Below are 17216 nucleotides of genomic sequence, written 5' to 3' on the forward strand. Positions count from 1 at the left end.
CTGCTAGCCCTGACGCACCACCATCAAGGACCTGTGGTGACTGATGCGCCAACCACTCAAGGACCTGTGGTGACTGACGCGCCAACCACTCAAGGACCTGTGGTGACTGACGCGCCAACCACTCAAGGACCTGTGGTGACTGATGCTCCAGGTAAGGAATAAATCAACGAGAAATCGCGAGGACAAATGTAATAAGCACGAATTGTTTTTAAATTGCACAGGAGCAACGCAATCCCCATCTCAGGCTCCAGGCGAAACAACTGCGAACCCAACATCTGCTAGCCCTGACGCACCAACCACTCAAGGACCTGTGGTGACTGACGCGCCAACCACTCAAGGACCTGTGGTGACTGATGCGCCAACCACTCAAGGACCTGTGGTGACTGACGCGCCAACCACTCAAGGACCTGTGGTGACTGACGCGCCAACCACTCAAGGACCTGTGGTGACTGATGCTCCAGGTAAGGAATAATCAACGAGAAATCGCGAGGACAAATGTAATAAGCAAGAAATGTTTTTAAATTGCACAGGAGCAACGCAATCCCCATCTCAGGCTCCAGGCGAAACAACTGCGAACCCAACATCGCTAGCCCTGACGCACCAACCACTCAAGGCCTGTGTACTGATGCGCCAACCACTCAAGGACCTGTGGTGACTGACGCGCCAACCACTCAAGGACCTGTGGTGACTGACGCGCCAACCACTCAAGACCTGTACGCCAACCATCAAGGACCTGTGGTGACTGATGCTCCAGGTAAGGAATAAATCAACGAGAAATCGCGAGGACAAATGTAATAAGCAAGAAATGTTTTTAAATTGCACAGGAGCAACGCAATCCCCATCTCAGGCTCCAGGCGAAACAACTGCGAACCCAACATCTGCTAGCCCTGACGCACCAACCACTCAAGGACCTGTGGTGACTGACGCGCCAACCACTCAAGGACCTGTGGTGACTGACGCGCCAACCACTCAAGGACCTGTGGTGACTGACGCGCCAACCACTCAAGGACCTGTGGTGACTGATGCTCCAGGTAAGGAATAAATCAACGAGAATCGCGAGACAAATGTAATAAGCACGAATTGTTTTTAAATTGCACGAGCAACGCAATCCCCATCTCAGGCTCCAGGCGAAACAACTGCGAACCCAACATCTGCTAGCCCTGACGCACCAACCACTCAAGGACCTGTGGTGACTGACGCGCCAACCACTCAAGGACCTGTGGTGACTGATGCTCCAGGTAAGGAATAAATCAACGAGAAATCGCGAGGACAAATGTAATAAGCACGAATTGTTTTTAAATTGCACAGGAGCAACGCAATCCCCATCTCAGGCTCCAGGCGAAACAACTGCGAACCCAACATCTGCTAGCCCTGACGCGCCAACCACTCAAGGACCTGTGGTGACTGATGCGCCAACAACGCAAGGCCCTCCGTCAACAGAAGCTTCTTCTGTTGTAGTATCTGAATTGCCGACATCGGAGGCTCCGCCTGTGACACAAACGGAACCATCAGTTCCTTCGTCCGAGCCCTTAGTTTCCAGTGTATCGACATTGCAGCCAACTCCAAATACGGTGATCCCTACAAGCCCGGCCCCTGACGCTCCTGCTCAAACTGAAGCTGTTTTCTAAACGTTCAGTTTTTAGTTGTAGAAAACTGAGTAATGTGTTTAGAGGATAGAATTTTGTAGCGAATTAAAGTAGCAAGCAAGCAATACAATAGAAAAATTGTTCAATTGTTGTTTCAAATTTATACTTTGTGCGATTACAAGTACAGTGGGCTACGCCCAGCTAGAATTGCATGAAAAATCATAGTGTGTATTGCCTCGCGAAAAAACAAAAGCTCAGTTTTTCACTAAAGCCTTTAATAAGATGGAAAATCTGGACAATTTGATAATGGAGCTTGATTATATACAAAATTCAATGTCTGACCAAATTCCGAGTACATCCATGGAGCCGACAAATGGAAATAACAACGTACAGGTGAGAAAGTTCAAAAGCTTGTCCAAGAGGTTAAGGACTTGGATAACAGTCGAGTTGACTGCATTTTTTCGAGTTGTTTGCGCCAAGATAACCATAAGCGTTTACTTATCACATTTTCTTTCTCCTTTTTCACATAAGAATGAAAAATCGTGGCCATCAAACTCTACAAGCGATCCCTCTCGACTCCTTCCTGGATCGGAAGTGTACCAGCAGCGAAAATATGAATGTGGCATATGTTCAAAGCGATTCCACAGGCGAGAAGGGCTTCAGGCCCACAAAACGACTCATACAGGCGAAAAACCTTTCGCCTGTAAGTACTGTGGGAAACAATTTTCCAGAAAAAGCTATGTGAAACACCACATGAAAATTCATACAGGCGAAAAACCTTTCGCCTGTAAACACTGTGGAAAAAGTTTTACCAGCGAAAGTTATCGCAAAGTACATGAAAGAATGCACACAGGCGAAAAACCATTCGCATGTACACACTGCCCGAAACGCTTCATCAGAGGCAGCTACCTGAAAGATCACATGAAGACGCATACAGGCGAAAAACCGTTCGCCTGTAAATACTGTGGGAAACTATTCTCCAGAGGAATCGCTCTGAAGGAACATATAAAAACTCACACAGGTGAAAAGACGCTGGCCTGCAAATATTGCGGTAAAGTTTTTCGGACCTACACAACTCGACACAGACATTGCCGTGAAATCCATGGCCATCGATCAACTAAAAATTGATAAAACACGCTGTCAGTCTGTTATTTTAGTAATATTTCAAATTTTTGTATTCCAAATTCCATCCAAAACCAAATTTAATAAATGCCTAAATGTGCGCCTGATTGAGAATAACTATCAACCAGAATCATGTACTTTATCTCTTGCTCTTCGAATTCCTAAACAATATTTGTGGTTTTCACACATAAAAAACGACATGGTAAAAAGCGTATCAAGCTAATGTATTCCAATATTTTAAGAATTTCTCGCCTCTCGGAATCTCATATAACTTCCATGATATTCACAGCTGAAACATGTGAAAATTTGTGGATTTTCCTCTTCAATGCTTAAATGTGAAATATTCACCAAATATATAACATAAAAAAAACATATGCGAAACATTATATGTAACCAATTTGCAAAATTCTCGTACTGCGTTGTAAATTTGATAAATAAAAGCGCTTTCGTTTTTCCCAAAGCATGAATACGTGACAGATATATTGAGGAAAGAAAATTAATTTGTTCAGAGAAAGATTCTCCTTTTTTTTATCTCGAGTAATTAAGAAACATCCATTGAATTGATTTAGTCCAATTAATTCCAAGAGGCAGACGAACTTTTCCTCCTTTTCTCATTCAATAACAGTTTGCAATCCTTTCAATTTGAATTTATTATGTTTGTCCTCTGCTGTAATTTTTTTTGCCAAAATTTTGAATTCTCCTCTTTTCCCAAATCGAACTCATTCAATGAATTTAGGAAGAAAGTCAATTAAAAGTTTAAAATTTATTATGCTTAATTTAGAGAAAGGATTTCCATTTGCATACTGCGCACTTTCTTCACTTCTGAATCTTGGAGTCTACAGCATTATGTTGCTCTTTGGAGATTTCTAAGAGGGGTTTTCTGTTAGTCAAAAAATAAATTTTCATCTATATTTTCACCATTTATAATTTAATTGCAAACTAACCATCAATTAAAGGGCTTCACATAATGTATAATTTTAATTATCGACTTGCAATTCAATTTGGACACACAGTCGTCAAAGCAAAGCCTTTGATGAACTGCGCAAAATCAATTTTTCACGGGAAATTTCACCATTTCACTGCGTCCAAATAAATGTATTCCCAGATAGAAAAATAAAATCCCTCTAATTATTATTGAATGTTGAGTTACTGCACTAATTACAGTCTGTCACATCAATCGCCAAAGTTAGAGCAACACAGCGAATATGCTGGGCAAAAGTATGCACAAGCATATTGAATGTGAGTGAGGTTGAATTAATTTAGTAAAGAGGATTGATGGGAGGGAAAATCATGGATGGAAGGAAGTAATTCAATAAAATACGACATGTTATTTGAAATAATCACAATAATTTCCTATTTGCCTATGGCTTCACTGAAAAATCACAGAGAGAGAGAGTGAGTGAATTGAATTAAAAGCTTCCCTTGAGCTTCACTCAGTCTTGTGTCGCAGGAAAGCTCGGGGGTGATTTGGGAGATCGTGTGCGAGGGTGCTGAGATTTTTTGGCAAAAGAGTGCGGTTAATTGGCAAACAATGGAGATGAATTTACTGAGAAATTATTCACTGTGCGCCTCCTTTGTGCTCCTTCTTGCGCTCGTGTCGGCAAAAGTTCTTCCCGTTGAGGAGAACAACTGCGAAATCATTCGTCATCTCAACAGTGTGTTTGACAATGAAGATCGATGTGTAGTGATCTTTCATGATATTCACGACGCCATGAATTGTCCACTGTCCTTCAACATGACAAAGAGTGTTCGCGTGACTCACGATGTCATCATGAATAGGCGCGCTTTTCGCTATCAAGACAGATTTGTGTGCAAACGATATCTCATTGGAACATCCAATGCGTCACACTTTCAGGAATTCTTCACGAAGAAGAGCAATAATGCCAGATTTCTACCATTCACGAAAATCATTCTATTCAACTCCAGTTCAGCCGAAGAGGTAGTTTTAACACAAAGCCAATTGACCTACTCCTACTTCAGTGGACTGTTCATAATATCGGCGTTCTTAGACACCCAAAAGAGACTCAATCTAGTAAATTTACTGACTCATCAAATGTCTACCGAGCCTAATGCTGCCTTGGAAGATATTTATAGCCACCAACACCCACTATTTGACGGTAGTCTCTACCCACGCGAGATCAATATAAGCCTATTTCACTGTCCACCCTTCGTGATAATCAATAAGAATAATGTAACCAACGTCACGACCTTCGACGGAGTGGAATATAACCTGGTGGATTCTATAACTGAAGGCTGGCGGAAGGGAATAACTATTCGATACTTCGACGATCACAAGGTAGAAATTCCCTTCATATCAAGAGTGTGGCTAGTTTGAACCCAAATTCATACCCCAAAGGTCAGTCCATGGACGAAGATTGTGGACGATGTGCGCGACGGTGTTTCCAACATAGGACTCTGCTCACCCTGGCTGAACCTCAAGCACTATCGCGTTGTGGATCTCTCGCACAGTTACGATCTTCAGTGTCTCACATTCCTCGTGCCCAGGCCACAAATTGTCACCCCAGCTTCCTACATCTATCTACCCTTCAGCGGAGCTGTGTGGATTGTCTACATCAGTTGCCTTATCGGCACAGCCTTCCTCATTCACTACTTCGTTAATCGCGACTTCATTCGCGCCACCCAGTTGACATCACTTGAAGTGGTCTTTCTGGAGGTCATCAACATAGCCACATCACACGGAGCCACGAGATTTCCACACCAAGTACCCATAAAGATCCTACTAGTTAGCTGGACTGCAATCAGTTTGCTCTTGAGCACGGCTTACTGCACTGGATATACATCGCTGTTGACCACACCAAGATACTCCAAACCCATCGACACTATCAAAGACTTCCTCGAGCAAGGTGAGCTAATTCGTGTAGACTTTACAGGTGTAACACATTCTCTTCACAAATTGCACTCCTAAATATGAAGATATTGGCCGTATTTATGGTTCTATTTGACAAGCACATGCACAGTAAAAGAGAATTGGCAACACACTCTAGTTATTCCAAATTCAATGCTTTTAGAATTCACAATATAGTAGGAAAAATATGCTATCGTCGAAACATCAGAATTCATATATTTACTTGATGAGACCATACACATACACAACCCCAATTATCTTGTGGGAAACAATGCAAATGACAGTGAAATCATCAGTCAGACCATAAATACGGACCATTACGAATTTGGCGTAGGATTACAGCACACTATTCGATCCTCTTAGGAATAACTTGGGGATCGCCAACGGATTATCATAGCATGCGCGAAGATATGTTAACATCTGAGAATAAGGATTTTATTGAAATTGCCAAACGATATAGTCGTGAAAGGGACACTATCGAAGAACATGACAGAATAGTGTCCAGTAAGTACGGAAAATTCGTCAAGGTACACCCAGAAATTACCAACATCGATGTGCGTTACTACAAACAAGTTTCTTTCGATTTAAGATCTTATCCAACAAGTTCGTCACTAACACAGAAACCTTTCCGAACGATGCTCATCATCTGCGACGGATGAAAAATTGCATCGGCAACTACTACACTGCGCTGATGCTTGTCAAAAAGTCTCCCTATACGAATTTCATAAGTCGCGACATAGATAAGTACTTAGAAGGTGGCTTTATTGATTATTGGTTTGAGCGCATGAATGAAAAATACGGCCAGAATTACATGGAACACTTTTTCGATGAGGACAAACAGCAGTTTGCAGAAGCGAAGAGCCTTAAAATGGAGAACCTTTCAGGAGCTTTTTACCTTTTAATCGCTGGATTTCTTCTGGGTTTTGTAGACCTTCTTCTGGAGCTGCGATACTATAGAAACTCATCAATTTAATGTTAATTACGCTAAAAATTGACTGTTAGCTTCAAGCACGAGTAATTTAAAGATTCCTGCACGAATGGATAATTTTTAAAATACTTTTTAATATGTAATGCAAGTAGTTTAAAAATAAAAAAAAAACCACAAATAAGGCTTATATTACCAATAAATCATTTAGTAATAGTGATAAGGAGATTCTAAATATTGCGATAAGAAATTTGTCGCTAAGATTTTTTAGAACGCAATGCAAAAAAGTCATTTTATGTGCAAGTTTTCATGTAAAATGAGTAGCAGATATGAGCAGAGTTTCACCTGAACACGACAAACATAAGTTACGCAATTTCCTTATCATCTTATCTGCATTGTTCAGTACATTGTGAATCACTATTACCATTTTAGGGATAACTTGGGGCGACAGGGGCCTTCGGACTGGAATGTATGATGATTTCGTGGCATCAGACAATGTTGACGTCTTAACTTTAGCGGAAAGATATATTCGCGAGCGCAATGCAACCAAGCAGTTGCGTTTAATTGAAACTAACAAGTTTGCAAAAATTACAAAGGTAATAAAGACGAATACTTTTGCGATTTCAATCTACTAAAACGATTTGCCTCGAACAGATTCTATCCAACAGATATGCAACGGACACAGATTCATTCGGAAGTCATGCTCATTACTTGCGTCGCATGAAAGAATGCGTTTACAGATATTATGCTGTCTTCCTGTTGAGGAAAAGATCTCCTTACACAGTTTTCATTAGTTACGGAATGGAAAGACATCTTGAATCTGGCATTATAAGTCACTGGTTTTCAGAAATGTTTGCTAAAGACAAAAAGAGTTACTTAGCATCCTTCTTCGAGGATCGCATTCAACGTTTTGGCGATGCTTTAAGTCTTCAAATAGACAATATAATAGCAGCATTTTATATCTTAATAATTGGATTCATTTTCTCTATTATTATATTTATAACTGAAATCTACGCGAAGAACAACACAAGAAAAGAAATCATTGTAGATCAAGTGAAGATCACAAGCAGCGTTATTTGAAATATATTATAGATTAAGTATTTTCATTTTTAGGAAAATTGTGAAACAACAAAATAGATTTGTATTCTCAAATTTTGGGGTTTAAGACATAAGAATTTGCATAAGTATTTATATGTTAACACTATGTGGATTAATTTGCACGAATTTATATTTGTGTAGTTGAGAAGACAAACCATAAATACGGCTGCTTCGCTATCTGTAAAATCCAAAATCGATATTTTACAAAATCCCGCCGATTTTCTAAAAAGTTAAAAAATTTGTGTGCAACACTTGATGAGCAAAGCAGACATGGCCAGAACTTCATCTTCGCGACATAGAAGTTAAGCATTTGCTTACCTTCTCTATGTTGGCTATTATAAATCATTGACATTTTTAGGGATATTCTGGGGCGACTTGAGCAAAGAAAAAGGAATGCAAAGGGATTTCATGGCATCGGATAATATTGATATTATAAATTTCGCCAAGAGATACATCTTAGAAACTGATCTTGCTCATCAGTTGCGCTTGATAGAAACTCACAAGTATGCAAAATTTACAAAGGTATTTCCGTAAATTTCCGTTTTTAGACTAATTACTAAATCTGTCCACCGAAGATTCTTTCCAACAGATATGCAACGGACACAGATCAATTCGGCGGAAGTCATGCTCAATACTTACGTCGCATGAAAGAATGCATGTATAGATATTATGCTGTCTTCCTGTTGAGGAAAAAATCTCCTTACACTACTTTTATGAGTACCGGAATGGACAAACATCTCGAATCCGGAATTATCAATCACTGGTTTTCAGAAATGAACTCAATATACGGCCAAGGATACATAGCGTCCTTCTTTGAGGATCACTTTCAGCGCATTGGAAATGCTCAAAGTATTTCCATGGAGAATTTAGTAGGAGCATTTTACCTGTTATCCTTGGGATTTCTTCTGTCTCTCCTGATATTTATAACTGAGATGTTCATAAGGAAGAAACCAGTAAAAACGATGGAACAGTGAAGATTATCAACTGTAAATAACACAATAAAAAATTAATATTATGTACGCATTCTATTTTTGTAAATATTAATACAATTTTCAATAATAACATTTTCAGAAAATAGTGTAAGATTGCAGTCATTTTTATATTTTTCAGGAATTGAATGGAGTGACAAAACAGCCGTTTATGATTTATTTGACGACTTTGAATCATCAGAAAATAAGGATCTCATGAAATTACCACATATTTATGTAATCCAGAAGGAAGGGGAAGAAGAATTCAAAAGAATAGCTTCAGGACGAGTTGGAAAGTTCGTCAAGGTGAGCAATTTTGCACTATCTAAAGAAATATTCAAAATATTAATCCTTATTTGTATTTTTAGATCTTATCCAACAACTATGTCACAGACACTGAAGCATTTCCCAGTCATGCTCACTATTTCAGGAGGATGAAGGAGTGCATTTATCGCTACTATGCCGTGATGCTTTTGAGAAAACGTTCTCCTTACACCGTCTTTATGAGTCACCAATTGGACAGATATTTCGAAGCAGGAATCATTCGCTATTGGTTCATGGAGATGAACATAAAATACGGCGAAAGCTACATGTCGACATTCTTTGACGATGAGATTCGTCGATACGGTCACGGTCGTGGTCTTGAACTGAAAAACATGATGGGAGCTTTTTGTGTTCTAGGCTTTGGATTTATTCTGTCTTTCGTGGTTTTTGTGTGGGAAATTCGCGGAAAACATTTGCTAAAGCGCAAAAAGAAAGTGCAAAATGACACAAAGTAGAAAATAAGCAAACACTTGAGTCTGTAAATGTACAAAAATCAGTCAACAATTTCACAATTTCACTGATTCTAGGAACAATGTGGTTTGGAAGGATGGAAGAACACGCTTTGAGAGAGGAATTCACATCGTCGGACAATCAAGACTTGATCACATTGCTAAAAAGATACGTCTTGATAACAGATCTTCAAGAACAGTTGAATAAATTAGCATCTGGAAGATTTGCCAAGCCTATTCAGGTATAGAAAGAATTAATTAATTCACTCACCAACTCTCTGACCTCGCTTTCTGTCCTCTCAAGATCATGTCCAATAACTTCGTAACCGGAACAGAAGCTCTTGAAGATCATTCTCATCACTTGCGACGAATGAAGGATTGCTATCTTCGCTACTACTCTGTCTTGGTTCTGGGGAAAAACTCACCCTTTTCCGACCACGTCAGCCGAAGAGTGGAGAAACACTTCGAGTCGGGCTTCATCGAGCACTGGTTCAAGAGGATGAACAAAATCTACGGAAAAAGTTACATGTCTTCGTTCTTCGACGACAACCACGATCACCTTTGGCACTTTAGACAAGCACAGAGTTTCACGCTAAGCGACTTGATAGGCGCTTTTTATGTCCTCCTGGTTGGATTGATTGCAGCCTTTCTTGGGTTTCTTGTAGAGATTTGTGTGTGGCGAAATAGACGTTAAAACAATCACAGAGCAGTTTTTCTTTTGTTTGTCACAAATTCAGATCGATTCCTTGGTTTTATTCTCATTTTTTTTACAGTTGTGTGATTTTTACAGGAATTCTTTGGTATGGCAAAACCGAAGAACATTCCTTATTTGATGAAATCAGATCGTCAGAAAACAAAGATCTTCTGGCGATGATGCGCAAATACGTGATTGACAGAGATTATGAGAATGAACTTAAGCACATAGCTTCACTGAGATTCGCCAAGTTTGTGCAGGTATAAAAAAAAGCTCCAAATATTCCACGGAGTTCTGCAATCAATTTCCCTTTTGCTCTATAGATTCTATCCAATAAATTCATCACTGGCACTGGTGAACTTGGCAATCATGCGTACTTCTTGCGTCGGATGAAAGAGTGTCTCTTCAATTACTACTCCGTGCTGTTCCTGGAGAAGGATTCGCCTTACACGGCATTCACAAGCTTCGCCGTGGACAGACACTTCGAGGCCGGAATGATTAGTCATTGGTTCATGAAGATGAACACAAACTATGGCAAAAGTCACATGAATTCATTCTTCGACGATGACATTTGGCCCTACGGAGATGCGCGTGAACTCGCGCTGGAAAACATCTTGGGAGCTTTCTATCTCTTAGCAATTGGTCTGACTTTGTCAGCTGTTGTATTCTTTCTGGAAATCTACAAGAAGATGGCAAAGAATGGGGCAAAAAGTCAGAAATTAAGAGCTCTTTTTCAGCTAAAATCTTACTTGAAGAAGAAGAAATAGTAAAACTACCAGTCAATTATCATTAATTGAAAAGAAAAATTATAAAACACAACAATATTAAATTATTCAATAAATCGTAGACCAAAAATAGGACTTCTTGAAGTTACTTTCATTGACTCACAGCCAGCATAAAATCCATTATAAGTAGAAGTATGTTCACAGTAGGAAAACACAATTTTTGAGAGACACGAAAAATGTCCAACGCTTTGTAAAACAAATAATTCACAGACACTTTCTTGTAGGGCTTCGCTGGGGTTGGATTGGTAAGGATGAAGGCTTGTTGAGGGAGTTAAGACACACGGAGAATCACGACATCAACATGTTGGCCAAAAGATATGTCTATGAGAAGGACAATGATCTTGTGCTTCAGTGGATTGCTTCTGGCAAATTTGCCAAATTCACAATTGTAAGGGCTTCAAGACAAAACACTCTTTGGAAACTCTTTCAAAATTATGTGCATTCTTTCAGATTTTATCCAACAATTATCTCACGTCAACTGAAAGTTTTGCAAGTCACGCACGCTATTTGCGACGCATGAAGAATTGCGCCCTAAAATACTATTCTGGGTTGATTATGGAAAAGAAATCGCCGTACAAAAACTTTCTGAGCTACAGAATTGATAGACATTTCGAAGCTGGACTCATAAAACATTGGTTTATGAAGATGAGCACACAATTCGGCAATAGTTACATGTCGTCCTTCTTCGATGACGACTTGATGCGCTTCGGCGAGGCGAAAGGACTCGACTTGGATAATTTGCAAGGAGCTTTCTATCTCTTAATCGTTGGCTTGATTTTGTCACTTGTTGTATTTATTTTGGAAATTTTTAGGAAGATTGCAAGACAATAGAAGTTTGAAAAAAAACCATAAAATTATATTTAAAAAAAAAAGATAATAATTGAATAAATATTAATTGGATATTTGAACTTTAAAAATTCTTTCCCTCAATCACAAGAGCTTAATTGGAATTTCACAGTAGAAAACCACAATTTTTGACAAACACTTAATTTTAATTCTTTATAGAAAATAATTTCTTAAAGATAGAAATAGTTAAAGTTCACATTTCCACTCACTTTTGCTATATTTTAGGAATTCTCTGGGGCGGAATTGGTCAAGATGAAGTCTTGTTGGAGGAGTTGAAACATGTGGAAAATCGTGATCTCAACATGTTGGCCAAGAAATACGACAATGAAGAGGACAATGATGTTATTCTTCAGAGAATTGCTGCTGGAAAATTTGCTAAATTTTCAATCGTAAGCAATTAAATACCAAACAGTGAAATTATCTATCTAATTTTTATTTTCTACCCTCAGATTTTATCCAACAACTTTGTCACAACAACTGAAAGCTTCGCAACTCATGCTCACTATTTGCGACGCATGAAAGATTGCGCCCTTAAATACTATTCCGTGATGATGTTGGAGAAAGATTCGCCTTACAAGACGTTTGTCAGCTACAAAGTGGACAGACACTTCGAAGCTGGATTTGTGAATTATTGGTTTATGAAGATGAACACTCAATACGGCAATAGTTATATGTCGTCCTTCTTCGATGACGACTTGATGCGCTTTGGGGAGGCGAAAGGACTCAAGCTGGAAAACTTGGAGGGAGCTTTCTATCTCATTGCACTTGGATTGTGTCTGGCCATTGTTGTTTTTCTCGTGGAAATTTATGTGCGACGCATAAGAAAATAGAAAGTCACATTCTAATCATGTCTTCAATTGGCGATAAACCCGATAAACCTATTGATTTTATCCTTGCAAATACAAATCATTCAAATTACCTTCCTTTTTAGACACAATGTGGTTCGACAAATCTACTCATCACAACTTGAACTACGAATTCGCAGCATCGGAAAATGAGGATCTCGTGAAATTAATTGACAGATATGTTGTGGAGAAAAATGACACTGAAGCACTTAGAAAGGTTGAATCAGGGAAATTTGGCACTTTCATAAAGGTAAATCGAGCATTTAAAGCCTTTGAAAACATATTGAAAGCCTTCTTTTCTCCATCTTCAAGATCTTGTCGAACAATTTCGTGACTGAAACTGAGAAAATAGGAAATCACACGTACTTTCTGCGACGAATGAAGCAATGTCTCATGAAGTACTACTCAGTGTTGCTCGTGCAGAAGAACTCTCCTTACACTGCCGAACTGAGCAAGAAAGTCGACAGACACTTTGAGGCTGGAATCGTCAGCTTCTGGTACTCAAGGATCAACACTCTTTATGGCAAAAGCTACACAAAGTGGATCTTTAGTGATCATTTGTCAGATTTCGGAGAGGCGAAAAGTCTCAATCTCAGAAACGTGTCAGGAGCTTTTTATCTCCTCGCAATTGGATTGTCTTTGTCGATTTTTGTGTTTGCCTTGGAAATGCGAATAGGAGGAAATAAAAACAGATAGAAAAGCTTGAAAAAATGTCTTTCAGAAATTGAATTTGTCAATTAATTGTCCGCGATATTCGCGCAAGTCAAAAGCTTTCAAAATGCTTCCTTTTCTAACTAAAGCGTTGAAATGATTATTTGAATCTTATAAAATTTGCCTAATATTTTAGGAATCTCATGGTTTGACAGATCCACTTATCACAGTCTTAATGAGGAATTTGCAGCATCGGGAAATGCAGATCTTATCAAATTGATTGATAAATATGTTATAGAGAAAAATGACACTGAATCTCTTCGAAAGGTTGCTTCAGGCAAATTCGGTACTTTTGCACAGGTAATTTCTTTGAAATTACCATCAATAGATTCAAATAAAAGCATTTTCCGCATTCATTTAAGATCTTGTCCAACAATTTTGTCACGAAAACCGACAGATTCGGCGATCACACTTACTTTCTGCGGCGCATGAAGCAATGTCTCATCAACTATTACTCTGTGATGCTTCTGCAGAGGAAATCTCCGTACACAAAGCATGTCAGCTTCCAAGTGGACAGACACTTTGAGGCAGGACTCATAAGTCACTGGTTCACTAAGATAAACACAGTTTATGGCAAGAGTTTCATGTCTTCGGTCTTCATTGATGACACATCGACTTTCGGAGATGCGCAAAGACTCAACTTCAGCAACGTTTCCGGAGCTTTCTATCTCCTATCAATTGGCTTGATTGCCGCTGTTTTTGTGTTTCTTTCAGAGATGAAAAGAAGACGTTAGAATTTTCTTATAAGCTCTGTTGTGTGAAGGAATAAAGATGACTTCAAATTAATGAAGATTTTTATTAATCAACGTTTAAAAACGATTATTAGTTTGTAGAATATTTTATTGATGTATTTGCACTATTTCTTCAAAAGCTTTTGTGTGAAGTACTGAAAATATGTCTCACAATCGTCTTCCAAACTCTTTCATGACTTCTTCATATTTTTTAGGAATGCTTTGGGTTGACAGAAGCGATCATCATAACTTAAACGACGAATTTGCAACTTCAGACAATAAAGATCTCATCAAATTAGTTGATCGATACGTCATAGAGAAAAATGCCACGGAAACTCTCAATAAGATTGCTTCTGGCAAATTTGCCGTTTACGCCCAAGTAAGGAGCTTTTACCCACTGTAAAAGGCTTTAATAAACTACAAATTGTCTTTCTTTCTCTTCAAGATCCTCTCCAACAACTTCGTGACGAGAACCGAGCGATATGGCAACCACACTTACTTGCTGCGACGAATGAAGCGATGCGCTTTAAAGCTCTACTCGGTGATGCTTTTGGAAAAGGATTCGCCATTGACGAAGCAATTGAGTGACAAAGTGGATAGATTTTTCGAGGCTGGCATCATAAGTTACTGGTTCACGAAGATAAACACACTTTATGGCAACACTTTCATGTCTTCGGTCTTCATTGACAACATTTCTCACTTTGGCGATGCAAAAAGTCTCACAATTAGCAATTTGTCTGGAGCTTTTTATCTTCTAATAATCGGATTTGGTTTGTCTTTGCTGGTGTTTCTCATTGAGAAGTTCATATGGTGGAAATATATTTAAATTCTGTTCAATATTTTCCAGCAGATTCACTGCATAAAGTGTATTTTGAAAAATTGTGAATAATTCTATCACGCAAGTGATTCAGAAGTGACATAAATTATTAAGCGACCAGCAAAAGTGCCCGGAATCACGTAAGAGAGCAATTTTTCACGCCACAGTTGCACAATTCCGTCGAGAGTGAACAATGGCGGGAAGAGTGTTTGCATTCCTCCTCCTCGCAGGACTTCTGCACATCCTCAGGGTCTCAGGAGATTCCACAGAGTGTCGCTTGTGCGAGAGTTTGCTGACCGATTCCGATCATTGCACGTTTCTCCTGGACGAATCCACCGAGAATCCGCCCTGGAATTGTCCTCTTGTCTTTCCCTGTGGCAAAATCATCGCCATAAACTACACATTCATTGCAAACTTTAACGCCCTCAATCTTCAGAGAGTGAACAAGTGCTTCAAATTTATTATAGCGACACAGAATTTCTCAAGATACAGCGACTTCTTCAGCGGATCTGACAAATTTGTTCCCTACACAAAAATTATTCTCCTCGAGAGTGGCACTGAAGAGGCCTTTAATTTCACAGCAGCGCAAATTAATCACATGTATATTAATGCTTTGCATGTCTTGCAGGTAAGAAAAGTGTAACATTTCACCCATAAAGTTCACCTCATTAATCATAAGCATTCAAAGAAATCTGTAGCAATTTATTAGGCAAACTGAATTGTTATGTTGAATCTTGATAAGAATGCATTTGAAAGCACGCAAATAAAATTTCATAACATGAATTGCATCTAATTAAAAATTAGACTTTACAATAATAATGCGAATGAAATGTTTCGAAAATTTACTTTTCTAGGTTTATCAAAGCCCTCTGAAAATTACGATTATGAATATCTTAACGAGAGAAATTGCGATGGGAAATCGTGAGAATTTTCCAAACATTAGCCGAGTTTTGAATGAAAATCATCTTCATCCACTCATGGACAATGCTTTCTCTCAGAACGAAATAAACGTGAGTCTCTTTCACTGTCCGCCTTTTGTTGTTGACAAAGAACCAGATAATATTGACAGGAATTCAACGTTAAACCTCAAAAGGTAAGAAGTTTTGTAACATAACAAATTCATCATTGATACGATTGATACACTTGTTGATACATGAAGGAAATTGCAGATTTGACGGTGTTGAGTTTCGTCTTATGACTTACATTACCAATCGCTGGAAACGAAGGATCTTCGTTAGGAATCCAACGCCAGACACTGGAGATTCCTGGGACGAGATTCTTATGGACTTGACACAACAGAGATCGCAAGTCGCAATGTGTGCACTGTGGCTCATTGAGAAGACGGACACAAACTTTGATTTGTCCTGGCCTTATGAACAACAGTGCATAACACTTCTTGTGCCGCGCGGTCGACGAATTCCGCGCAATCGTTACATCTATCTGGCGATGAATGAGCGAGTCTGGACTCTCTATCTCATCCTCACGCTCTTCATCTGCTTGCTGGTCTACTTCCTGATCACCTTCAACACGAACAACAGCCTCGCGCTGCAGTTCAATCTGCTGATCGAATCCACGATGAAAGTTCTCTCGATCGCCACTCAGCACGGCGTCACGCGCTTCCCCAGAAGATTCTCAGCAAAAATCCTCCTGATCTCCTGGTTCTTCTTCTGCCTCCTCATCACAGCCATCTACTCCACCGGCCTCACGTCCATCCTCACCACTTCACTCTTCCACAAGCCCATCGACAGAGTCAGGCATGTGATCAACAAGCAATTGAAGTGGGGCGACACTTTCGGTACTTATCTTCATGCAGAACTTCTCAAGTCCGGCAGTCCTCAGTATGCAAACCTAGCCGATCTCCTAATAGATCCTGACTCTGAGGAGACAGAACAACTCATCGAAGCTCGCAAATACGCTCAAGTAGTCGCAGTAAGTTCTAAATAACACCATTGCAGAGGGGATGAAAAGCCCAGAAAATCACCATTTTCCAGGTTCTCTCCACAAAATTCATTGTGGGCGCAGATCGCTTCGAGAACATCTCAGCGAGATATCGCTTGATGGACAGCTGCATTTACAAATTCTACACTGTCTTCGCTTTCCAGAAGAACTCTCCCTACGCGCCCTTCTTCAGCCAAGAAGTCTCGAAGTGCGTGGAATCCGGATTGATTCACTACTGGATGAAGTTGGCGAATGTTCAGTTCGGAAAGCGCTACACTTACTCGTTTTTCGTGAAGACGAAAGACATTTACAGCGGTCCGCACACCTTCACCGTGGACAATCTCTCCACGGGCCTGTACATTTGGGCAATTGGTCTGTTTCTGGCCACTGTGGTGTTCCTGATTGAATTGTGGCTGCATTGGCAGAAGAAATTGGAAATTCCCCGCATTCTGAGAGAGAATTGATGGGGGAAAATTTCATGAAATTTAATGCTTCTACGCCGTGCTGTGTG

General features: G+C 39.6%; 1 protein-coding gene across 1 annotated transcript; it reads left to right on the plus strand.

Annotated features, from left to right (window-relative positions):
• The first annotated feature begins 14960 nt into the window (after positions 1 to 14960).
• LOC132257773 (uncharacterized) lies at positions 14961 to 17169 on the plus strand. The gene is made up of 4 exons (XM_059754804.1): positions 14961 to 15395; positions 15766 to 15860; positions 15937 to 16696; positions 16759 to 17169. The coding sequence occupies exons 1-4, from the start codon at positions 14961 to 14963 to the stop codon at positions 17167 to 17169; spliced, it is 1701 nt and encodes a 566-aa protein (XP_059610787.1).
• Positions 17170 to 17216: the final 47 nt, after the last annotated feature.

This window comes from Phlebotomus argentipes, unplaced genomic scaffold (genome assembly GCF_947086385.1).
Source record: "Phlebotomus argentipes unplaced genomic scaffold, Phlebotomus argentipes genome assembly scaffold_4, whole genome shotgun sequence".
Lineage (NCBI taxonomy): Eukaryota > Metazoa > Arthropoda > Insecta > Diptera > Psychodidae > Phlebotomus > Phlebotomus argentipes.

Excerpts from the sequence above, each read along its gene's own strand:
- LOC132257773 (XM_059754804.1), top strand. The coding sequence starts at position 14,961 with ATGGCGGGAAGAGTGTTTGCATTCCTCCTCCTCGCAGGACTTCTGCAC. Across the intron at positions 15,396-15,765 it reads ATGCTTTGCATGTCTTGCAG|AACGAAATAAACGTGAGTCT; the intron begins GTAAGAAAAGTG and ends GCTTTCTCTCAG. Across the intron at positions 16,697-16,758 it reads AATACGCTCAAGTAGTCGCA|GTTCTCTCCACAAAATTCAT; the intron begins GTAAGTTCTAAA and ends ACCATTTTCCAG.